The sequence below is a fragment of the Scyliorhinus canicula genome, chromosome 1 (genome assembly GCF_902713615.1).
Source record: "Scyliorhinus canicula chromosome 1, sScyCan1.1, whole genome shotgun sequence".
NCBI classification, from domain to species: domain Eukaryota; kingdom Metazoa; phylum Chordata; class Chondrichthyes; order Carcharhiniformes; family Scyliorhinidae; genus Scyliorhinus; species Scyliorhinus canicula.
Window position 1 is genome coordinate 250,172,223 of NC_052146.1, and position 26,043 is coordinate 250,198,265.

A 26,043-nucleotide genomic window follows, 5' to 3' on the forward strand; every position below is an offset into this window, starting at 1 on the left:
TTCCGTCCTCTGCTAGACTACTCCAATTATGTGAAATATTCTAGAAGCATATCGATTGCAGATGAACAGAAAGGTCCTTGTATTTTGTTTATGCCTTTTCTGACCACATGATATCCCAGAGCATATTTGTTTATCTGAAGTATCACTGTTGCAACATAGAAAAAAACAGCAGTTTGCCTCAGCAAAACCTCACAAATAACAGTGAAGGAAATGGCCAATTAAACCATTTTAACAAGATTAATTGGGCGGCATGGTGGCACAGTGGTTAGCACTGCTGCCTCACAGCACCAGGGACCCGGGTTCAATTCCAGCCCCAGGTGACGGTCTGTGTGGAGTTTGCACATTCTCCTTGTCCTTGCATGGGTTTCCTCTGGGTGCTCCGGTTTCCTTCCACAGTCCAAAGGTGTGCAGGTTAGGTGGATTGGCCATGCTAAAGTTCTCCTTAGTGTCCAAAAGATTAGGTGTGGTCTCTCGGTTATGGGGATATGAGCCTAGGTAGAGAGCATGCAGACTCGATGGACCGAATGGGCTCCTTCTGCACTGTAGGGATTCTATGATTCTATCATAAATGTTAGCCATGACAGCGAGAATTACTCAATTCTTTAATATCCTCCGAAATGAACAGGTAGGACCTCTGATTTCATCTCATCCAGAAGATGGCAGCTATATAACTTGACGCTGGCTGGAGGGCCACTCAAAACTAGCTGGCCCTAGTGGATCAGTCCCAGTTCCAGAATAAATATTGCTCAATCTTTGGAATAATAGGATGTTGCAACACAGAAGGAGGCTGTTCAGTCCATCAAACCTGTACTGGTCCTTGAGTAGGTGCCATCCAATTTATCCCACACTCCTATTTGGTTTCCAAAGCCCCGTAATTAATCTCCTTCAAATATTTATCTAATTCGAGCAGAACTTTGGGCGGAATTCTCCCATCGGGAGACAAACAGCCGATGCCGGAGTGAAACCTAGAGGCCACTCCTCGCCCCCTATTCTCCCTCCTGGGGGGGGGACTAGGAGCGGCGGCGCGTGAATTCCGCGTGCCGGGCCTTGACGCTTGCGTCAAAGCGGCACGCCGGGAATGACGCGGCCGGCGGCGCCGAAGTGACGTCAGCCGCGCATGCGCGGTTGCCACCTTCCCCTCCGCTGCCCCGCAAGACATGGCGGCTTGATCTTACGGGGCGGCGGAGGGAAAAGAGTACGTCTTTTAGAGACGCCGGCCCGATGATCGGTGGGCACCGATCGCGGGCCAGACATCTGCTGAGCACGCCTGTGGTGCTCGATCCTCCTTCCGACCCCTACAGGCCCCACACTCACCGGTCGCGCGCTGTTCACGCCGGCAGCGACCAGGTGTGGTTGGCGCCGGCGTGAACCGGTCGGGTTCGGCAGGCCACTCGGCCCATCCGGGCTGGAGAATCGCCGGTCACCGTGAGAAACGGTGAGAGGCGATTCTCCGAGCGGCCTGTCGCAAAACGCGACGCGCCATTTTGGGGGGGGTGGGAGAATCGTGGGGGGTGCCAGGGCGGCGTGGCGTGATTCGCCCGGCCCTCCCGCGATTCTCTCCCCCCCGGCGCCCTTTTTGTTTTATTTTTCTGGAGCCTGAAGTCACATTAACTGTTGTCTTCCTTCCTTGAGGCTCTATAGATTGAGACAATTTTTTTTCAGTTGAAATATCTAATCAGAGTAGAATTTTCTGCAATGAAAAGAGAGGATACATTTTTAGCGGTCACAGAGGGGTCAGGTACGAGAGTATAACAAAACTGATTTATTGTTGGAGTAAACCATTGACAGGTCACCATCCAAGTCTGAGCCGGGACCTCTCTGCTGAGGCTCCTGTCTGGGCTGGCTTTTATGTCCGTAATCAATTACCCCGCTGATGGGCCCGATGGGCTCGTATTCCATGAGGTTTACGGGGAGGCCAGTCGGTCCCTCCCCGTAGGTCCCATGAGGGTCATAACATAATTGAATACAAAATGCTCCACGTGTGCTTGCCTTCAAACTAACAACACAATGGTTGCGAGGTGTTTAAATATCATTATGCCTTGCTGGGGATAGCTTTTCCTTTTTCATTCAGTTTCTTGTATAACTGTGGTGTTCAATTGTTTTTCCTCCTCTTGTTGAAATGATTTCAGGTGGCAATGAACTCTGCGGCTGAAGGCTTTTCACCCAGATTTACAACATAGTGAATTCGGAGTACTGGATCTAAAGGAATTGTTTCTGCTCCCATGTTATTATCTCGAAGTTTGTCTTTTCCGAGAAGTTTTCGGCGTCACATGATTAGCTTTGCATCAGTTAAAAAGAGTTTCTGAAAGAATGATACTGTATTCAGCAGCCCAAGGACTACCCCAGAGGAACCACAAAAAAACACCAGAAGCTGTACATATTTTATAAATTGACATTCATGTTGGTATGCAGCTAAATTGGCAAAAGCATGACAGATGCACTGTCTACCCTTTTTGGAAATAACGAATGTGATAAGACCTGTCAAGGAATTCATTGATAACAAACATGCATATTTTTGAATCTGTAACCCAATGTTCCAGTATGATACATTGTTTGTTGTTTTTCTCAGTAGAATCAGATGAAGAAACAAAAATCCAGTCCCATGTTTTAACTTGGGAAATCTTACAGTACGTTTTTAGTCATCCACCATAACAGTATCCTCTCTAGTATCCACAACTAAGCGAATAATAGAAGAATGGAGATAGGTTCTGGCTTACTTTTATGCGCGCACTATTGACTCTTTCCCTTATGGTTGCTCTGCCTAGATTTCAATGCCACTTGAATTGGTTCAACCTCCCACTGGCTGCATGATCCTCCCAGCATGTACTTCTCCCGACCTTCAATTCACTGACAGACCTTGACCTTTGTCTGTCAGTCACTCTCTACCCTATTTTAGCTCTGATTTTTTTTTCTCTTTCTGTGTGCATGGCATAGAAGAATTTCCTGGGATTTTTATGGTCTTCATGCTGATCTCTAATAAAAGGCTGATTTTGGCCTTTTTTCAGTTGCATAAGGTTAATTCTTTCCCCATGTTTTCCATGGAAACAAAAGGGCGCAATTCTCCGCACCCGCGGAAAATCGCGAAGTCAGCCGTGAAAATGGCCGACTTTTGTGACGGCCCGACACGGCCCAGTTCCCGACGTATTCACATCCGGGAAATTGGCTAGGAGCGGGGCCGCGTCAATCACGTGCGCGATGACGCCGGAACGCGGCGACGATACGAACACGCCCACGTGACGCCGCCCGACGCCGTAAAAAGGCGCGGGCGAGCACAGAAACTAGGCCAGGAAGTCGGAGCTCAGGAGAGCAGCCCCACGATTCGTTGAGGCTGATGTGGAGACGCTGCTCGAATCAATCGAGCAGAGGAGGAGCATCATCTGCCCGCGTAGAGGGCATCGCCACTCTGCCAGTGCGGTGCGCCAGGCCTGGCGTGAGGTGGCTGCTGCCGTCAGTGCTGTGGGGCAGACCCATCGCTCTGCAGAGCAATGTCGGAAGAAGATGCACGATCTCACCAGGGCTGCCAGGGTAAGTGCCAAGAGGGTGCTCCCGGGTCACAACCATCCCTCCCCCCTTTACTTAATCACCCACCTCCCCCCCCGGCACGGGGAGTGGAGGGGGATTGGGGCAGAGTGAGTTGAGGGTGGTTCACAAAGTAGTCACAGACCCAGCACTCTGGCCCCCGTGGAGAGATGCAATGGTCTTATTACAACTTGACCCCCAAACTGTGCCAGTATCTGAACGGACTGCTGATACCTACCTGCCGGGTGCTCACAACACCCGTGAGCGGAACAAGACTGGAGGGGGTTCGCCCATCCTGCACCCCCTCACCACGTTTGAGCAGAGGGCACTGGACCTTGTTGAGGTCTGGCAATGCGAGGTTGGCGGAGCTGCAAAAAGTGAGACAGCCCTGCATGACAAATACCACCCCTCCCCCATCCTCTGTCCCTTCACACACCCTGCCCACTGGAACATCTCCCCCATCCTCTGTCCCTTCACACCCTGCCCACTGGGACACCTCCCCCATCCTCTGTCCCTTCACACTCTGCACACTGGGACACCTCCCCATCCTCTGTCCCTTCACACCCTGCTCACTGGGACACCTCCCCCATCCTCTGTCCCTTCACACCCTGCCCACTGGGACACCTTCCCCATCCTCTGTCCCTTCACACCCTGCTCACTGGGACACCTCCCCCATCCTCTGTCCCTTCACACCCTGCCCACTGGGACCGTCCAGCGCCCAGCCGAGCGTATCTAAATAACCCGTTTTATTCTCTTCCCTAGGATGTGATGCCGAACGACCAGGGCCGTCTGCCTCCAGGCGGAGACAGGCATCTGCCCCCACCTCACCCAGGGCTGCACAACAGAGGGTGCCCGATCAGCGGGGAGTCCCATCCTCCCCAACCGAATCTGTGGAGCAGGACGCCCAGAGGGCGGCGACAGAGCAAGAGAGAGAAATGGCCCGCGAACGCCCTGCGGCCTCTCAGTGGGCCGATGACATCATGGAGGCGTCCACCCAAGACGACCTCGAGCTTGCGGCACAGCTATCTCCCACACCATCCACCATCCCAGAGACACTCACCCCGGTTGGCCTATTTAGTGATGAGGCTCCTGGGTCACAGTCTGGGTCGCACATCAGAGCTGAGCAGGTACAGCAGGTGGAGGTCGGAGCAGCCGAGGGCCCGGACTGGCGGAGGCCAGGCCAGGCCCAGCATGCAGCTGGCTCCCAGATGTTTTCCGAGTTCCTGGACTTTCTCAACCCACCCGCACAGCCGATGCATCAAGAAACCCAGGGACACAATGACGGGATGAGGGCTGTCTCCCAGACTCTGCAGACGCTGTTAGAGGAGTCGAACCGCGTCCACGAGCAGCGAGTGGTGCCGCTCATGGCAGCAACCCAGGCCGACACCGCAGGGGTGGCATCCGCGGTGGAGGCAATGGGTCAGGTTATGCAAGGCGTTGGGCTCAATGTGCATGCGTCATCCTCGGCCCTGGACAGGGTTGCCCTCTCACAGGCAGCAATGCGCCAGAGCCAACACGACATTGCCGGCGCGCTGCGGGCCTTGGCCGAGTCTCAGCGGGTCATGGCCCAGTCGCAGGACGCCATGGCACAGTCCCAGCAGTCAGTCGCGGAGAGCATCAACGGCCTGACACATGTGCTGGATGGCGTCGTGCACTCACAGGTTGAGATCGCACAGTCCCTGGCGGGAATGTCTAACTCCCTGGACTCCGTCTCTGCAAACCTTTGGATCCTGGTGGATACCTTTGCAGGCCTCCAGGACTGGCAGCGCCAGGTGTCGGTGGCGCGACGGGGCACTTCCCCGCTCGCACCTCTGTCCCAAAGTGAGGCCCGGGGGCCACCGGGCTCCCCGAGGGAGGAGGAGGTTTCGGGGCCCATCCCATTAACTCCATCACGGAACGTCCCGGAATTCTCAGCCTACCCCCGTCCCATCCCTGGTGCATCGGGTGGGCAGCAGGCAGAGCAGGGTGGCACAATGTCACCCGAGATGCCCGCAGAGCAGCCTGGCCCATCAAGGCCGGGTCGCCCCAGGAAACGCTTGCCAAAGGAGAAACGAGTCGAAGGGGGCAATTCGCAGCAGTCCTCCTCCACTCCTGCTGTATCATCTGGGGAATCACTTAGACGTAGTGGTAGGGCCCGTAAGGCAACAAAGAGAGACACTGAGTAAGTTGGCACGGGTGAAGGGCACAGTTTAGTTGTAGGGGCTAGGGCACCTGTAAATTATTGTTCACATTAAACGCACTGTTCCACCTTACTTGTAATATCGTGTGATTGTTCCACAGCCACAGGAATCGTGATGGTGACCGAGTGTCGCTGGGGTTGACGAGCGGTGAAACTTCGGTGCCGGGTGTGCAGTCCATTCCCCCCCCACCCCCTCCCACAGCTAGCCCACGCGGGCACATGATGGAGTGTCCGTGATGAACTCAGCGGCCACCAAGGTGGATGGTTCAGCTATTGCCATGGGTCAGACTCTCTTTAACGATTCTGAGCTCACAATTCGCAGAGCAGGCTGTCATCATTCCACATGGCACTGATCACACCCGCTGACACAGCCATCAATGTTGTGCCATACCGTCTGGACCCAGTGGTAAGGGTGATGTCGAAGTGGAGCAGTGTACACTGAGAGGGGGTGGGGGGTGGCTGTGGTGGTGGCAGTTGTGTGTTGACCCTCTGCACGACTAGCGATGCAGGTGGTGGTTTGGTGTTCAGCGGGGACGTCGCATACGACGCTTGAACCGTGCTGCCACCAAGGCGTCGCGTGTCCGCCGTCCTCGCCGGGTCCGTCGTGTCGCCTCCTGGACATCACCAGCTCCTGGGTCGTGTCTGCGTGCTGCGCCCGCCACTCTGCCAGCCTCCTCCTCCTCCTCCTCCTCCTCCACCTCCTCCTCTGTGCTGGCACCACTGCCACTGGCTTCTCCCTCCGCCTCCTGCAGCAGGTCATCTCCCCTCTGCATCGCGATGTTGTGCAGCGCACAGCAGACCACTACAATGCGAGCGACCCTGTCGGCCTGGTACTGCAGGGCCCCTCCGGAGCGGTCCAGGCACCTGAATCTCATCTTCAGGAGGCCAAGGCAGCGCTCCACCACACCCCTGGTTGCTGCATGGGCCTCGTTGTATCATGTTTCCGCATTGGTCTGAGGCCTCTGTATAGGCGTCATCAGCCAAGACCTCAGCAGATAACCCCTGTCGCCTAGCAACCAGCCCCTCAGCCGGGGGGGACGTCCCTCAAACATCGCAGGGATGTACGACTGCGGCAGTATGTAGGAGTCATGCACACTCCCTGGGAACCTTGCACAGACGTTCATGAACGTCATGTGGGGGTTGCATACCACCTGGATATTCATGGAGTATGTCCCCCTCCTGTTTGTGAACACCTCCCTGTCCCCTGCAGGCGGGCGCATGGGGACGTGAACACAATCGATTGCCCCCTGCACCATCGGTATCCCGGCCACGCTGGCAAATCCACGAGCTCGTGAGTCTTGAGTTGCTCAGTCCTCGGGAAAGGTGATGTAGCCGTCCGCGATGGCATAGAGGGCGTCGGTCACATCCCGGATGCACCTGTGGACCGATGACTGGGAGATCCCGGAGAGGTCCCCGCTCGGAGACTGGAAGGAGCCGGTCACATAGAAGTTAAGAGCGATCGTCACCTTGATGGCAACCGGGATCGCGTGTCCTCCCCCCGTTCCACGTGGGGCGAGGTGCGCCACGAGGTGACAGATATGTATCACCGTCCGCCTACGCAGCCGGAGTCTCCTCCTGCAGGTGATGTCCGTCATTGTCAGGAAAGAGATCCGGACACGGTACACCCTTGGCCTTGATCGTCGCCTCTGGCGCTGTGGCTGCACCCTCACTCTCTCCTCCTCCCCCTCCTCCTCCCCCCCATGCTGCTCGGCGACTGGCAACTCCTCGGCCCTTCCCTCTGCTGCTGCAGCTGGCCCTGCATCCACTGCGGGTTGTGGCTGTGGATGCTGCTGCATCTCCAAATGCAGTGCAGCGGCCCCAACCACTGCGCAGAACATAGCCGTTCTGTTCGCAGACATTGTGCTAACCTACAGAAGGGTGGTGGGGGGAAGAGAAACGGGACATGTTAGACGGACATGTTAGACGGAGGTTAGTCGACACCTCGGCAGCCGCCTGCCATGGGATACTTATGTGTCCCGGTGGCCTGGTCACGCTGCTGACACGCAGTCAGCCTAACCCCTGGTCACTTTCTGCATCCAACGGCCAGTAAACTACGTCCTCTTCACCGGTGCGTCAGTGGCCTGTGGCCGTAAGCCACAGGGCAACCAGCGGCCGTGTCCTCGTGACCGTTAGTGCAAGGATTGAGGAACATGGATCTATCACCTCCCCATCTGTAGCCTTTAAACCCATGAAGCAGTCAGTCAATATAATCCGGAAGAGGTGCAGGTACTCTTCTTGGCGCCTGTATCACATGTTTTGAATCCTCTTTGAGTTGTATCTTGCAGGTGAATAAGAGTGTACCATAACCTGTGAACACATCGCTGAATTTGCTGATAATGTTCTCAGAATCGTTGGAGGGTTGATCCAATCCGTTGTGGATGATATATATCAACTGCACTAGAACTAATTCTTCACAGGACTGATCACCTATTAATGAAGTCAAGCCCTCGGATACAATACAGAATGGGATGGAATAAACTATGTTCTTCACCAACACACTCAGGCCACAAGTACCATAACATTTCATGCTTTAACCATTATAATTTCTCTAAGATATTTTGTGATTTCTTCTAATTGGCTGAATTTTTAGATTTTTTAAATCAGTCATGCTGATTAAATTGGCTTTGACACCAGTGTCTCACTTCAATTGGACCACTGTACTGTTCACGCCAAATGGTAGCAGCCAATTGTCCTCATCAACCACATTTATTTTAAATGGAGTATCAGTTTGCATTTTTTTAAGTGCTGGAAAATTAAAAGTAATCAGAAAGAATAACCTACCGATTGGGTAAACTCCATGGTTTGTGTAAAGAAAAAGAATGGCAATATTCGCATATGCATGGGTCATAAAGATCTTAACGAAATATCAAAAGAGAACATTACCAAATACCAAAGCATGAGGAAATCACATCTGAGATGGCTGGTGCACAATTCTTTATAAAACTTGACGCATCTCAAGGTTTCTGACAACTAAAGCTGGAGGAACAAAGTCCTGCACTTTTATTCATAGAATTTACAATGCAGAAGGAGGCACTGTAGCCGATTGAGTCTGTACCGGCCCTTAGAAAGCGCACCTTATTTAAGCCCGCACCTCCACAACTATCCCCGTAACCCAGTAACCCCACTTAACCTTTTTTGGACACTACGGGCAATTTAGCATGGCCAATCCACCTAACCTGCATCTCTTTGGACTGTGGGAGGAAACCGGAGCACCCGGAGGAAACCCATGCAGGTGAGGGGAGAACATGCAGACTCCGCACAGACAGTGATGCAAGCCGAACCTGGGACCCTAGAGCTGTGAAGCAATAGTGCTAACCACTGTGCTACCGTACCACCCCCATTAATACAACATTTCATTGAAGCCTAATTGTGACAATAAGCGACTATTATTATTATTGGGCGATACTGCTTTCTGAGAATGCCGCTTGGCATAATTTCAGCATCAGAAATTTTTCACCATGCCATGGAGCACATAATTTAATGCATCGAAGGTGTACGCGCATACGTAGGGCTCAACCATAGAAGAGCACAATACGAGGCTGCTTAATGTTCTAACAAGCGTCAGGAGAACTGGGCTGAAGCTCAACAAGCAAAAATGCCAATTTGGAGTAACTGAGGTCGCATTCCTCGGTGACAAGCTCTCATCGCATGATAATGAACCTGACATGGACAAAATCCACGCAATTCTCAACTTGCCAAAACCAGACAACAAGAACGACATCTTAAGGGTGATGGATTGATCAATTTTATAGGGAAATTCATTCCAAACCTGTCAGCATGAACAACACATCTATGTGATTCATTGCACAAACAACGGATTTCACTTGGACTGAGCAACATGAGCAACAGTGGAAGAAGCTCAAGACTTCACTCACCACCACGCCAATTCACATTTTATGATTCACCTAAGCAGATTGAAGTGTCTACAGATGCGTCCAAAGATAGTCTAGCAGTCCTTCTGCAACTCGAGTATGACGATTGGAAACCAGTCGCATATGCATCATGATCAATGATGACAACAGAGCAGAGGTAAGCTCATATCGAAAAAGAATGCACATGTTTAGTGGTAGGCTTGGAGAAATTCCATGGCTATGTTTATAGGCTTCCAACTTTCACAGTTGAGGCAGATCATCGTCCTTTGGTTAACATTGTCAAGAAAAATCTCAACCGGATGTCTCCACGCATTCAGAGGTTGATGATGAAGTTATAATGCTACGATTTCAATCTTCTAGTCATGAGTAACTCTGCTGACAATCTACCATGATACAATGGTGACACTCTGTTACTCAATAGTGCGAGATATGGATCAGATTGGCTGTGCATTGCTTTCAACAATTACTTAACAATATGTACACCTTTTTCGGCTTATCCATTGACTTGTTGGTATGACTTCAATCTCACCTATTTCAGATAAATATTGTTCTTAGCAGATGCATTATCGAGAACTCTGATACAAAATAGTAGTAGTGAAATTGCTGACGATATAGATCTGCATGTCAATTTTATTTCCACACTACTACCAGTATCGGATACAAAACTACATGAGATCCAAGAAGAGACCAGAAAGGATCAAGCTCTTCAAGAGGTGATGAGGAACATCAACTCACACTGGCCCAGAGGTCAATATATGGAGTTCTACAATATAAGATCTGAACTCAGCATCATTAATGGGGTGGTACTTTGTTTGAACACTATAGTCATACTGCAATCTCTTCACAAGGATGTACTAAATAAGATGCACAAAGGACATCTTGTGATTGAAGAATGTAAATGGAGAGCTTGTGGCTCTGTTAACTGGCCAAGTATAAACCAGGATATTGACAGGATGGTCAGTTGTTGTGACGCATGCCAAATGCATTGTTGAAAGCAAACAAGAGAACCTATGCAAATATCTGATTTATCTACAGCACCATGGCATAAAGTAGCTATGGATCTATTTCACCGATGAGGGAAAGATTATTTAATGATTATAGACTATTTTTCAAACTATGCCGAAATGGCACTACAGCAAACAGTGTAATACTGCATACCAAGTCAATTTTTGCCAGACACAGAATTCCTCAAGTAGTCATGAGTGACAATGGTCCTTGTTTTAGCTGTAAAGAGTGGCAACACTTCGCAGTCACATCACGTCAAGTCCATTGTACACTCAAGCCAATGGATAAGCTGAAAAAGGTGTACATATTGTTAAGCAATTGTTGAAGAAAGCAATGCACAGCCAACTGGATCCATATCTCACACTATTGAGTTACAGAGCTTCATCATTGTCACATGGTAGATCGGCAGCAGAGTTACTCATGACTAGGTGGTTGCGTACCACACTTCATACTTGGCAAAGGAGGAGAATGCAGTGGTACTGCAGGAAATGCAAAACATTAAAGCAAAACAAAAGCAGTTCTATGATAGAGTGGCTAGAACTTTACCACCTTTGAGTAGTGATGACATTGTGAGAGTAGAAAATTCAGGCCATTGGTCGAGAAAAGCCATTGTACTTGAATAAGTAGCACCTCATTCCTATAATGTACAGACAGAGGGTAGGTTGGTTTGAAGAAGAAATTGTCACGCACTCTTGAAAACCAGAGAGGGTTGAAAACCAATGTGATGGATGACGAATCTATGTCAGAATCAACGTCAGCCGCAGTGTCAGATAGTTCAGCAATTCAAGAGCTCGAGAATGTCATGGAGAATATTGAATCTACAAGTTCTGAGCAGCAAGGTCAAACTTTGAGAAGATCAACCAAAGTCAGAAGAAATCCTGACCGACACAATTTGTAGATTTGGACTATTTGTATATACCATGCTTGCTGTTTTTGTGTGTGTATATATATATATATATATATAAATATGTTAAACCAGTTTTTAAAATTTTAAAGAAAAAAATAATACTGTTAGACTCAGGCTAATGATATCACATGTAAATATACTGATGATAATGTACTAAATTATTCCTTCAAAGGATGTGGCGATGTCATGGTTATATTGTAACTCATCGACTGACCACTGGGAGTTTCATTTGTATATAAGTGAATCAGGTGGCCTCAGACTGACTGGAGAGTTGGAAGAGAGAGATTGCTTGTGCATGATCATACTGTTATTCAGCTGTTGTTTTGTATATAGTTATCCTGCCGAGACCTCTTTCTCCCTTTCCCAACCAAATTGCCGGTCTAATCCTAACACCACATAAAGTAAACATCTTTCCAATAAAGCTCTTGGGCAGGATTCTCCGACCCTCCATGCCGAAATCGCTATCAGCATGGGGACGGAGAATTAGAGTCAACCACAAAATCCGGTCCAATGCCGCTCCTGCGATTCTCCGGTCCCTGGAGAATAGTCGTGAATCGCGCGTGCGCGGTCAACGCAGCACAGGTAGGGGGCCATTGACAGAGGCCTCCGCGCCGATTCTCTGACGAAAACTGACCGACTTTCTGACGGCTTGGTTCTAGCCACGTTTTGTTTGTCGGGAACGCCCAGTGGCAACTGCGGAGTCAGTCCGCGGCCGCTATGGTGGGGGGCGGGGCATCCTTCACCTGGGGTGGGGGGGGGGGGGTCATGGACGGCCAGGCTAGAGATCGGGGGCCACCGATCCGCGGGCACGCACAATCTCGTGGGGGGGGGGGGCCTATATTTTTGGGGCCGGTCCATGGTGTGAGTCCGCCATGTCGACCGGCCGCCGCTGTGTGCATGGGCAGATCCTGACCAGAAGTGCAGGGCCCCGTATCCACAGCCAGAGCTGCGAGAAGCACTCTGGGACCCTGCTAGCTCCTTTCAGGTCGGAGAATCACTCTGGACTTTCTTCAGGAAAGTCCGCATTTTGATGTTGGAGTTCGGACGTAGCCCCATTCTTGAAGAATCCTGCCCCTTGTCTTTTCATACCTTTGTGGTTTGCAACCATATCCTTTAAAAATCCCACAAAAAAATTTGGCAAGGAGGAGGTCAGAAGCATGCAGGCAGACTCTGTGAGAATTGGGCAGCGCGGTAGCATTGTGGATAGCACAATTGCTTCACAGCTCCAGGGTCCCAGGTTCGATTCCGGCTTGGGTCACTGTTCTGCGGAGTCTGCACATCCTCCTGTGTGTGCGTGGGTTTCCTCCGGGTCCTCCGGTTTCCTCCCTGTGGTGAATTATACTGCATTGTAATTCACACTGTATTGCCTTACATGTATTGTGTCCTTGTGGGCTCTGTATGTGAGCCATTGCACGGCTCTGCCCATAGGGGGAGATGAGGAGCTTGTACTGGGCTTCACCCTTGGCTCCGCCCATGGCTCCTCCCACTAACCGTGAAGGATAAAGTGCTGCAGACGTAAGCCCTGCTCTCAGTTCCTCTGGTCACAGGCTGGCTCAGTTGTAAGATTATTAAAACCACAGTTTACTTCCAATCGTGTGTCTAGTGAACTGATGGTCACATCACTCCCACAGACCAAAGATGTGCAGGTTAGGTGGATTGGGCCATGATAAATTGCTCTTAGTGTCCAAATTGCCTTAGTGTTGGGTGGGGTTACTGGGTTATGGCGATAGGTGAGGTATTGACCTTGGGTAGGGTGCTCTTTCCAAGAGCCGGTGCAGACTTGATGGGCCGAATGGCCTCCTTCTGCACTGTAAACTCTTTGAGGTAGTGCTTATTCAAGCCCTTTCCATAATAGAAATGTTGGGAATATTTTCTGCCATGGGACCACATCATGAGAACCAAGCGGTGGAGCTCATATACTGAAAGATTTGATTATTTTGTCTAAGCGAATATATTTACAGCAGACAGTGTAGTCCCATCTTTCCTGAGTACAATGGGAGGGGGAGAGGGTGGAGCGGACATTCAACCTCCTGCGAAGTCTGGTGCAGCCAGAAAAACCAGCTCCAAAACCTATGACAAAATTGTTGTGATATTAAAGCTCCATTTTTCCCCTAAAGCTTTGGTTATCACCGAGTGATTCGATTCCAAAAACGTAACCAATAAGAAAGGTGAATCGGTCACATATTTCTTAGCTACTTGGAATAAATTATCTGAATACTATGTCTTGAACAACACCATTATTTTCATAGAATTTACAGGGCAGAAGGAGGCCATTCGGCCCATCGAGTCTGCACCGGCACTTGGAAAGAGCACCCTACCCAAGGTCAACACCTCCACCCAATCCCCATAACCCAGCAACCCCACCCAACACGAAGGGCAATTTTGGACAGTAAGAGCAATTTATCATGGCCAATCCATCTAATCTGCACATCTTTGGACTGTGGGAGGAAACCGGAGCACCCGGAGGAAACCCACACACACACAGGGAGAATATGCAGACACTGCACAGACAGTGACCCAAGCCGGAATCGAACCTGGGACCCTGGAGCTGGTGAAGCAGTTCTGCTATCCACAAGGCTAGCCGTGCTGCCCACGGACTAGTCTGTGGGTTAAGAAGTGAAGCTATCCAAAAAAAAGGCTGTCAGCAGAAAGCAACTTAAACCTAAAGAAGGCTTTAGAAGTCGCGATCTCTATTAATTTAGCAGCTAGGGAAGCCCAACAATTACGTTTGAGCACCAGAAAGAGAGAAGTCGCCTCATGAACCCCTCCACCCCCACACCACCCCACACCACCCCCTCACCACCCCCTCACCACCCCTCACCACCACCACACCACCCCCACACCACCCCCTCAACACTCCAACACCACCCCCACACCACAACCTCACCACCCCTCAACACACCGCACACACCCCACACCACCCCACCACCCTCACCACCCCTCACCACCACCACACCACCCCCACCACCCCCTCAACACTCTAACACCACCCCCACACCACACCCTCACCACCCCCTCAACACCCCCACACCACCCCCACACGACCGACTCCCACCCCCACGACCCACTCACCACCCCACTCAACACCCCTCACCACCCCCTCACCACCCCCAAACCACCCCTCACCAACCCCTCACCACAACCTCATCACCCCCACACCACCCCTCACCACCCCCACACCACACCACACCACCCCCACACCACCCCACACCACCCCCTCACCACCCCACACCACACCCTCACCACCCCCACACCACACCTCACCACCCCACACCACCCCCACACCACCCCCACACCACGCCCACACCACCCCCTCACCACCCCCACACCATCCCCATACCAACCTCACACCACCCCATACCACCCCCACCCACCCCCACACCACCCCCACACCACTCCCACACCACCCCTACACCACCCCCACACCACCCCCTCACCACCCCCACACCACCCCCACACCACCCCCTCACCACCCCCACACCACCCCCTCACCACCCCCCCACCACCCCCACACCACCCCCTCACCACTCCCTCACCACCCCTACCCCACCCACACCACCCCCTCACCACCCCCACACCACCCCCACACCCCCCCTCACCACCCCCCCACCACCCCCTCACCACCCCCTCACCACCCCCACACCACCCCCTCACCACCCCCTCACCAGCCCCACACCACCCCCACCACCCCCTCACCACCCCCAAACCACCCCCACACCACCCCCACACCACCCCCACACCACTCCCTCCCCCCCCCACACCACCCCCACACCCACCCCCTCACCACCCCCCACACCACCCCCACACCACCCCCTCACCACCCCCACACCACCCCTCACCACCCCCACACCACCCCCACACCACCCCCACACCATCCCTTACCACCCCCTTACCACCCCCACACCACCCCACACCTCCCCCACACCACCCCCACCCACCCCCTCACCACCCTCTCACCACCCCCACACCTCCCCCACACCACCCCCTCACCACCCCCACACCATCCACATACCACCCCCACACCCACCCCACACCACCCCCTCACCACACCCACACCACCCCCTCACCACACCCACACCATCCCCTCACCACCCCCTCACGACCCCGCACCACCCCCTCACCACCCTCTCACGACCCAACACCACCCCCTCACCACCCACACACCACCCCCTCACCACCCCCCTCACCACCCCCTCACAACACCAACCCCTCACCACCCCCCTCACCACCCCACTACCACCCCCACACAACCCCCTCACCTCCCCCACACCATCCCCACACCACCCCCTCACCACCCTCTCACCACCCCACACCACCCCCTCACCACTCCCACACCACCCCCTCACCACTCCCACACCACCCCCTCACCACCCTCTCACCACCACCCTCCCAACCCCTCACCACACCACCCCTCACCACCCCCTCACCACGCCACCCTACACCACACCCACACTACCCCCCACACCACCCCCACACCACCCCAACACTGGTGTGATATAACCACTGTAGTGATGGTACTTGCAGTAGGGGGGTGTATCCTGTACCTGTAATACAGGTTCCTCCGGCAAGCCCCTGCCGGCTAGCTCCGCCCACAGGGAGTCCTCTCAGACCCTAGTCTACAGTTGCAGATGAGGAATAGCATCGCACAGCAATAAAGCCTCGATTGTACCATGTCCTTCGTCTTTGAGTATACTCACCACCCCACCCCCACCCCCTCACCACCCCTACACCACCCCCACCCCACCCCCTCACTACCCCGCACCACCCCATAACCACCCCCCTCACCACCCCCACACCACCCCCTCACCACCCCCTCACCACGCCCACACCACCCCCTCACTACCCCCTCACGCCCCCACACCGCCCCCACACCACCCCCTCACCACTTCCACACCAGCCCCTCACCACCCCCACACCATCCCCTCACCACCCCCACACCATCCCCTCACCACCCCATCACGACCCCACACCACCCCCTACTCCAGCCACTCAGCACCCCCTCACCACCCCCTCACCACCCCCTCACCACCCCCACTCCACCCCCAACACCACCCCCTCACCACCCCTGCACCACCCCCTCACCACCCCCTCACCACCCCCTTATGACCCCGCACCACCCCCTCACCACCCCCTCACCACCCCCTCACCACCCCCACACCACCCCACACCACCCTCTCACCACCCCCTCGCCACCCCCTCACCACACCACCCCCTCACCACCCCCTCACCACGCCACCACACCCACACTACCCCCACACCACCCCAACACTGTGGTGATATAACCACTGTAGTGATGTGTACTTGCAGTAGGGGGGTGTATGCCTGTACCTGTAATACAGGTTCCTCCGGTAAGCCCCTGCTGGCTAGCTCCGCCCACAGGGAGCTTGTGTATAAATATGCGTGTGAGTCTCTCAGACCCTAGTCTACAGTTGCAGATGGAGGAATAGCATCGCACAGCAATAAAGCCTCGATTGTACATGTCCTTCGTCTTTGAGTATACTCACCACCCCACCCCACCCCCTCACCACCCCTACACCACCCCCACCCCACCCCCTCACTACCCACACACCACCCCATACCACCCCCTCACCACCCCCACACCACCCCCTCACCACCCCCTCACCACGCCCACACCACCCCCACACAACCCCCTCACCACCCCCTCACCACCCCCACACCACCCCTTCACCACTTCCTCACCACCCCCACACCACCCCCACACCACCCCCTCACCACCTCCTCACCACCCCACACCAACCCCTCACCACCCCCACACCACCTCCTCACCACCCCCTCACCACTCCCACACCACCCCCTCACCATCCCCACACCACCCCCTCACCACCCCATCACCACCCCACCCCACCCTACACCACCCCCACCCCACCCTCTCACCACCCACACCCCACCCCATACCACCCCTCACCACCCCCACCCACCCCCACTCCAGCCACTCAGCACCCCCTCACCACCCCCTCACCATCCCCTCCACCCCCTCACCACCCCCACGCCACCCCCACACCACCCTCTCACCACCCCCTCACCACCCACACACCACACCCTCGCCACCACTTCACCCCCTCACCACCCCCACACCCACCCCACACCACCCCCTCACCCACCCCACACCACCCCCTCACCACCCCGACACCCACCCCCCACACCACCCCCTCACCACCCCCACACCACCCCCTCGCCACCCCCACACCACCCTCACACATACCCCCTCACCACCCCCTCCACCCCACACCACACCCTCCCCATCCCCTCACCACCCCCTCGCCACCGCCCAACACCACCCCCTCACCACACCCCCCTCCCCCCCACATCACCCCTCGCCATCCCCTCTCATCCCCTCACCACCCCCTCACCAACCCATCAGCCCCTCACCACCACCACACCCACACCCACCCCCACACCAACCCCCCACCCCCCCCCCCCCCCCCCCCCCCCCCCCCCCCCCCCCCCCCCCACCCCCCCCCCCCCCCCCCCCCCCCCCCCCCCCACCCCCCCCCCCCCCCCCCCCCCCCCCCCCCCCCCCCCCCCCCACCCCCCCCCCCCCCCCCCCCCCCCCCCCCCCCCCCCCCCCCCCCCACCCCCCCCCCCCCCCCCCCCCCCCCCCCCCCCCCCCCCCCCCCCCCCCCCCCCCCCCCCCCCCCCCCCCCCCCCACCCCCCCCCCCCCCCCCCCCCCCCCCCCCCCCCCCCCCCCCCCCCCCCCCCCCCCCCCCCCCCCCCCCCCCCCCCCCCCCCCCCCCCCCCCCCCCCCCCCCCCCCCCCCCCCCCCCCCCCCCCCCCCCCCCACCCCCCCCCCCCCCCCCCCCCCCCCCCCCCCCCCCCCCCCCCCCCCCCCCCCCCCCCCCCCCCCCCCCCCCCCCCCCCCCCCCCCCCCCCCCCCCCCCCCCCCCCCCCCCCCCCCCCCCCCCCCCCCCCCCCCCCCCCCCCCCCCCCCCCCCCCCCCCCCCCCCCCCCCCCCCCCCCCCCCCCCCCCCCCCCCCCCCCCCCCCCCCCCCCCCCCCCCCCCCCCCCCCCCCCCCCCCCCCCCCCCCCCCCCCCCCCCCCCCCCCCCCCCCCCCCCCCCCCCCCCCCCCCCCCCCCCCCCCCCCCCCCCCCCCCCCCCCCCCCCCCCCCCCCCCCCCCCCCCCCCCCCCCCCCCCCCCCCCCCCCCCCCCCCCCCCCCCCCCCCCCCCCCCCCCCCCCCCCCCCCCCCCCCCCCCCCCCCCCCCCCCCCCCCCCCCCCCCCCCCCCCCCCCCCCCCCCCCCCCCCCCCCCCCCCCCCCCCCCCCCCCCCCCCCCCCCCCCCCCCCCCCCCCCCCCCCCCCCCCCCCCCCCCCCCCCCCCCCCCCCCCCCCCCCCCCCCCCCCCCCCCCCCCCCCCCCCCCCCCCCCCCCCCCCCCCCCCCCCCCCCCCCCCCCCCCCCCCCCCCCCCCCCCCCCCACCCCCCCCCCCCCCCCCCCCCCCCCCCCCCCCCCCCCCCCCCCCCCCCCCCCCCCCCCCCCCCCCCCCCCCCCCCCCCCCCCCCCCCCCCCCCCCCCCCCCCCCCCCCCCCCCCCCCCCCCCCCCCCCCCCCCCCCCCCCCCCCCCCCCCCCCCCCCCCCCCCCCCCCCCCCCCCCCCCCCCCCCCCCCCCCCCCCCCCCCCCCCCCCCCCCCCCCCCCCCCCCCCCCCCCCCCCCCCCCCCCCCCCCCCCCCCCCCCCCCCCCCCCCCCCCCCCCCCCCCCCCCCCCCCCCCCCCCCCCCCCCCCCCCCCCCCACCCCCCCCCCCCCCCCCCCCCCCCCCCCCCCCCCCCCCCCCCCCCCCCCCCCCCCCCCCCCCCCCCCCCCCCCCCCCCCCCCCCCCCCCCCCCCCCCCCCCCCCCCCCCCCCCCCCCCCCCCCCCCCCCCCCCCCCCCCCCCCCCCCCCCCCCCCCCCCCCCCCCCCCCCCCCCCCCCCCCCCCCCCCCCCCCCCCCCCCCCCCCCCCCCCCCCCCCCCCCCCCCCCCCCCCCCCCCCCCCCCCCCCCCCCCCCCCCCCCCCCCCCCCCCCCCCCCCCCCCCCCCCCCCCCCCCCCCCCCCCCCCCCCCCCCCCCCCCCCCCCCCCCCCCCCCCCCCCCCCCCCCCCCCCCCCCCCCCCCCCCCCCCCCCCCCCCCCCCCCCCCCCCCCCCCACCCCCCCCCCCCCCCCCCACCCCCCCCCCCCCCCCCCCCCCCCCCCCCCCCCCCCCCCCCCCCCCCCCCCCCCCCCCCCCCCCCCCCCCCCCCCCCCCCCCCCCCCCCCCCCCCCCCCCCCCCCCCCCCCCCCCCCCCCCCCCCCCCCCACCCCCCCCCCCCCCCCCCCCCCCCCCCCCACCCCCCACACCCCTACCACCCCCTCACCCCCACTCCACCCCCCCCCCTCGCCATCCCCACCCTCCCCCCCACCCCCCCACCCCCCCACACCCCACCACCCCTCACCATCCCCTCACCACCCTTCACCACACAACACCACCCCCTCAACACCTCCACCACCCTCACCACCAGCACACCACCCTCACCACCCCCCCACCAACCCTCGCCACCCCCACACCACCCCTCACCCATCCCTCCACCCCACACCACCCCCACACCCCCCACACCACCCCACCCACCCCACACCCCCACCACCCCCCACCCCCCCCCACCACCCCACCCCCACCCCCACACCCCCCCCCACACCCACCCACCCCCCCACCCCCCCCCCACCCCCTCACCAACCCCACCCCACCACCACCCCCCCCCACCACACCCGCCACCCCCACACCACACCCACACCACCCCCTCACCACCCCCTCACCATCCCCCCCACCCCCACACCACCCCTCACCATCCCCTCATCATCCCCTCATCATCCCCTCACCACCCCCACACCAACCCCTCACCACCCCCTCACCATCCCCTCCACCCCCTCACCAACCCCTCACCATCCCCTCATCATTCCCTCACCATCCCCTCATCATCCCCTCATCATCCCCTCACCACCCCCACACCAACCCCTCACCACCCCCTCACCATCCACTCCACCCCACACCACCCCTCACCAACCCCTCACCACCCCCTCACCATCCCCTCCACCCCCACACCACCCCTCACCAACCCCTCACCATCCCCTCACCATCCCCTCACCACACAATACCACCCCCTCAACATCCTCTCACCACTTCCTCACCACTAGCACACCATCCCCTCACCACCACACCACCCCTTCACCACCCACACACTATCCCAAACCATCCTATCACCACCCACACAAATTACCCTCACCACCTCCGCGCCACCCCCGCACCACCCCCTCAGCACCCCTTCACTTTCCCACACCATGCCCCTCACCTCCCCATACCACCCACCATTCCAATACATGACCCAATCATGCATCATGTCTTGTGTCTTGCAGGATCACCTGGCGACGAGGCGTACCCTTCTGGTGTCCCCCGCCCATGACCACCACCCCAAGCGGACACCAGTGACGTGAGGCAATGGACAGCGACAAGAGCCCTCAGACTGCAGCCCGAGACACCCTAGAGCACCAGTCTGTGGACGACACTGACTTCCCGTCACAGCTGTCTCCAACACTCACCAGCATCTCAGAGACACTCACCTCGGTTGGGTATGCGTTGGGTACACTAGGGAAGAAGCTCTTGGGGCACTATCTGGTGCGCATGACACACGCACTGTGGTACATCAGGTGCAGGTAGGAACCCCCGAGGGGGTGGACAGTCGGAGGGCGGCCGAACCCAGGAACTTGCTGCAATCCAGACTGGTGTTGGGCTTTGGAAAGGGCAGTTCCATCGATAATGGAGATGCAAACGGAGAGCCAGGGGACTGCATGAGGGGTTGTCAGCAACCATCCAGCATCTTCAGGTGCAGTTGGAGGAGTCCAACCGCCTGCAGGGGCAGGAGATCGTGCCACAATGTGCGTCACCTTGGCCAACACCGCACAAGTGGTGACCGCAGTGGAAGCTTTGGGGGCGAAGGTATTGGCCATGGCCAGGATGTCGAAGGCCTGGAGCACTCTGTGCGGGCGGTGGCCGAGGCCCAGGACAGGCTGCCCTGTCACAGGTAGCCATGTACCAGAGACACCTGGGCATTGCAGCGGCACTCCAAAGCTTGGCCCAGTCACAAAGGGTCATGTCAGCAGCATTGCTCGGGCATTGGCCAACCTGAGCCAGTCACAGAGCGAGGTGGCACAGTCACTGTATTCCATGGCCTTGAGCATTGAGATCCTGGTCAAGACAAGTGCGGGCCTCCAGGACTAGCAGCGCCAGGTGGCGGGGGAACGCCAGGGGTCACACACCGGTCCCAATGAGTAGCCTGGAGGCAATCAGGAACTCGGAGGGAGGATGTGGTGATCGGGCCCGTAACGGTGACTCTCGCAGGGGTATTGCCAGAACACCACAGCACCTCAGAGTCCACCTCTCCTGTCCCTGGCGCAGCAGGAAGAACAGGGTGGCACCACGCCACCTGGGACACCCGGGCAACTGTCCATCCAGGTCCAGTCGAGGATGGCCGCCAAAGGGGACCCAGGTCGCAGGGCGTGAATCGCAGCAGGCCGCCTCCACCCCGGATGTACCGCGGGGATCCACCTAGGTGGAGTGTGAGGGCCAGTAAGACCAGAAAGATAGACGCCAGTTAGATTGGCACGGGTGCAGCACACAGTATAGCGATAGGGGCTAGGGCACAAACCTGTATAAATATGTTCACCGTTTCACAATAAATACCTGTATACAATATTTCACCCTGCCTCGATGCTCTGTCAGAAGGAGATGGGCATGGCTGGGCTGGCTGCAGAGGGATTGAATGGGCAGATGTTGGAGGGCTCAGGCCAAGGACCCCAGTTCAGCCACAGCTCCCCGCCCACCCCCATCCCTCACCACACCAAACCCCCGCTATCACCCAATAGCCAACCCTTCACCTGGGGGTGCATCTCAAAAGTGTCAGGAACCTTTAAGTGTGCCAAGATGAAGGCATCGTGCATACTGCCCAGTTATCGGGTGCAGACATGCATGATGTGCAGCTCTCGGTCACACCCCAGCTGCACGTTCATCGAGTGGAACCCCTTTTGGTTTGTGAAGATCGGCCTGTCATGGTGATTATGCATCCTGTCGATCACTCCCTGTACCTTGGCATCCCAGCAATGACGGTGAACTCTGCAGCTGGGGCATCTCGGTGGGCTCGGTCCACATTGAATTTGGTATATTGTGCTGACCTGGCACACAGGGCCTCAGTGACAGCACGGATGCACCTGTGCACCGAGGTCTGCGAGATCCTGGACAACTCCCCACTCGGCGCCTGGAAGGACCCCATGGTGTAAACATTCAGGGCGGTCATCACCTTGATGGCCACCGGGAGCAGGAGACCTCCCCATTTCCCCACGGTTCCAGGTGCGCCATGATCCGGCAGATATGCTGTACGGCCCCCTGCTCTGCCCACGTCTTCAATGGTATGCCCAGTTCGGCAGGCCCTCGAATGACAGGTGCCACCGGTACACATGAGACCTCATGTGGAACCTCTTTCCCACCTCCTCCTCCACGGCCTGCTGGGTAGCCTGCTCTCCATCTTCACCAGCTGGCTCCTGTTCCTCTGGGGCAGGCTCTGCCATGGCAGGATCCCTCTCTAGCAGCTCCTGCTCCTACAGCCTCAGTGAATCTCCCAGGCTATGGCGGCCAGGATGAAGGCCAGGATTCCTGGTTGGATTCCAATAGCCAATGTAGCAGGGGGTGAAAGGCAGACATGTTAGCATGGTACGTACACCCGTGCCCAACCAGGTCCAACGGGTTACACGGTGATCCCGGCCTGCACTGCAGCCCTTGCCCCCACATATGCTCCTCATCCCCCCTCCCCATCGCCATGCCGACCGCCAGCCATTCGCCCTGGCACTCTGCCTTATGCACCGCACTCCTGACCCCGTCAGTGCCCGGCACAGCGAGAGTCCCTTGCTCCGGCACCCATCCCTGATGACAGGCATGCATCCCTGCCGTCAGTGGTACCGGAGGCTGTTCCTACCCATGCCAGCTGTACCTTCCGCAATCCCATCCAGAGCTCTCCAGTAGGGGCTACTGTGTCGTTGCCCTTGGGTGCAACATGTGATGGCCACCGCGATGCCCGGTTAGGAGGAAGTGCTTGGTGGGGTGGAGGGCTGAAGTGTGGGGGTGGTGGGGTATGGGCACTCATAGGGCTGGTGTCACTTTATGCAACCATGGGTCACTGAGGGCAGTCACTGAGGTGCGTGGCAAGATGGCTGCCTTGCAGGTTGCAGCAATGGCGGCCCATTGCTGGACACCCGTCCCGGGGGTCACCCCGATCTCACGACCCAACCCCTGGTTATCCCTATCACCCATCACTGCTCCCCCCCATGGCCCTGACAGACCCCCCCCCTCCCTCGGACCGCAGCCCAAGGCTGCCCCTCTGGGAACATGTTCAACCTCCTCTCTTTCTCTCAGCAGCCATGGCGCCTGCTTCCCGATTTTTAAAACCACAAGTGAAACACGCCGTCAGTAATTCCTCCTGGTGGAGGCTGAGCATCACGGAGGCCCCGAGAATACCATCTCAGTGCCGTTAATGATATGACATAACGTTTACTCTTCATGCGGAATAGAACACATTGACGCTGCTGTCGAGGCACCGGAGTATGGCATTCCATTGGGCGCCCAGTGCCGGTCACATTTCGCAATTCCGACATCGCTGGACAAAGAATCCCACCAATTGTGTTTCATTGCAGGAACCTCTAATGTAAAGGGGGAAGAAAGTGTTGTGTATTTCATGTTTGGTCCTAGTTGGAATAAGGTCACTTTAAGGGTCCGATCACATGACATATTGATGACATCATTGACTATTTGCACAGGCAAACAGGCAGTATATCCTTATAGCCTGTACAGTGAAGACCTTTCCAATAAAACTTTTGTTTATTTGTTCCTTTGTGGTCTGCAAGCCTATCCTTAAAATACCACGCATCCAAACATATGGCAGCACTGTGGCATAGTGGTTAGCATTGCTGTCTCACAGTGTCAAAAAACCCCATTCAATTGCAGCCTTGGATGACTGTGAGCTGTTTGCACTTTATCCCCGTGTCTATGCGGGTTTTCTCCGGGTGCTCTGGTTTCTTCCCACAGCTCAAATGTGTGCACATTAGGTGGAATAGCCATGCTAATTTGCCACTTAGTGTCCATAGATTAGGTGGGGTTACGGGTTTCTGGAGGAATGAGCCTAAGTAGGGTACTCTTTCAGAGGGCTGGTGCAGCTTCGATTGGCCAAATGGCCTCCCTCTTCACTGTCGGTATTCTGTAATTTATTTTTTAAAATAAATTTAGAGTACCCAATTATTTTTTCCAATTAAGGGGCAATTTAGCGTGGCCAATCCACCTACCCTGCACATCTTTGGGTTGTGGGGGTGAAACCCACACAGACACGGAGAGAATGTGCAAACTCCACACAGACAGTGACCCAGGGCCGGGATTCGAACCCAGGTCCTCAGCGCCGTAGGCAGCAATGCTAAGCACTGTGCCACCGTGCTGCCCTGGGATTCTGTAATTCTATGACACTGTGTCCTGTACATGTAATTATCTGTGACATGGAGGTGTTGCAGTAAACTAGCCTGCTCTTTCTGCCCTCCCTAATGTGGCAAAGATGTGGAGATGCCGTGTTGGACTGGGGTGAGCACAGTAAGAAGTCTTACAACACCAGGTTAAAGTCCAATAGGTTTGATTCAAACACGAGCTTTCGGAGCCGCGCTCCGAAAGCTCGTGTTTGAATCAAACCTGTTGGACTTTAACCTGGTGTTGTAAGACTTCTTAATGTGGCAAAGCGTGTCTAATTTATGCTGCAGCTCAAGTGTGACTCATCTGGGATTGCCTCACTATCCACGAGTTTCCGTATTGTGTGTTCAAATACTCTGCTTGTGTTCACGTTGCATATTCTGTTCACGACAAAGATGTATTGTTTTTTTAGGAGCAAGCAATTTCATCACCTTCCCCTGAGCAATTGACAGAGAACTACAGCTTTACAGAGAGCAGGATTCCAAAAAGTACATTCATGCTGTACACATGTTTTTGTTCAAAACCCTGACATTTATCAAAAGGAAAGGATTCCACTCTGTCAATGAAGGGCTTATTTGTAATTGGCAGCACTGTGTTATGCAATTGAATGCTTGTTCTGTTCCTGATGGTTGCCATGAAGTCACCATTTTAAGCAGACTACATTGCCAGAAACATTTGATTCAGGAAATGACGTTTTTGGGTGGCTTCTGGCTATCCTTTGCTGTCCTGGTTGCTGCCAACTATAGTTTCTCAGGCCATGAGTTGAGCAATGATAATAATTAGGTCCATTTATGTGTCAAACTAATAACTAAGATCACCAAGGCTATTTGAAGGTGTGCTATCAATGCCTCAAACAAGTTCCATATGTAATGAAGGAAGGAATTGCAGATATATATTGTATCACTGGGGTTGGGCCTGTTTAGCACACTGGGCTAAATCGCTGGCTTTGAAAGCAGACCAAGGCAGGTCAGCAACACGGTTCCCATAACAGCCTCCCTGAACAGGAGCAGGAATGTGGCGACTAGGAGCTTTTCACAGT

General features: G+C 57.8%; 1 protein-coding gene across 1 annotated transcript; it reads left to right on the forward strand.

Moving 5' to 3' along the window:
- Positions 1 to 18,294: 18,294 nt before the first annotated feature.
- On the forward strand, positions 18,295 to 19,806 carry LOC119973321 (basic proline-rich protein-like; the record flags this gene model as incomplete). Its single annotated transcript, XM_038811196.1, has 1 exon — positions 18,295 to 19,806. A coding segment is annotated over one exon (1,512 nt), but the record flags the coding sequence as incomplete, so codon positions are not given.
- Positions 19,807 to 26,043: the final 6,237 nt, after the last annotated feature.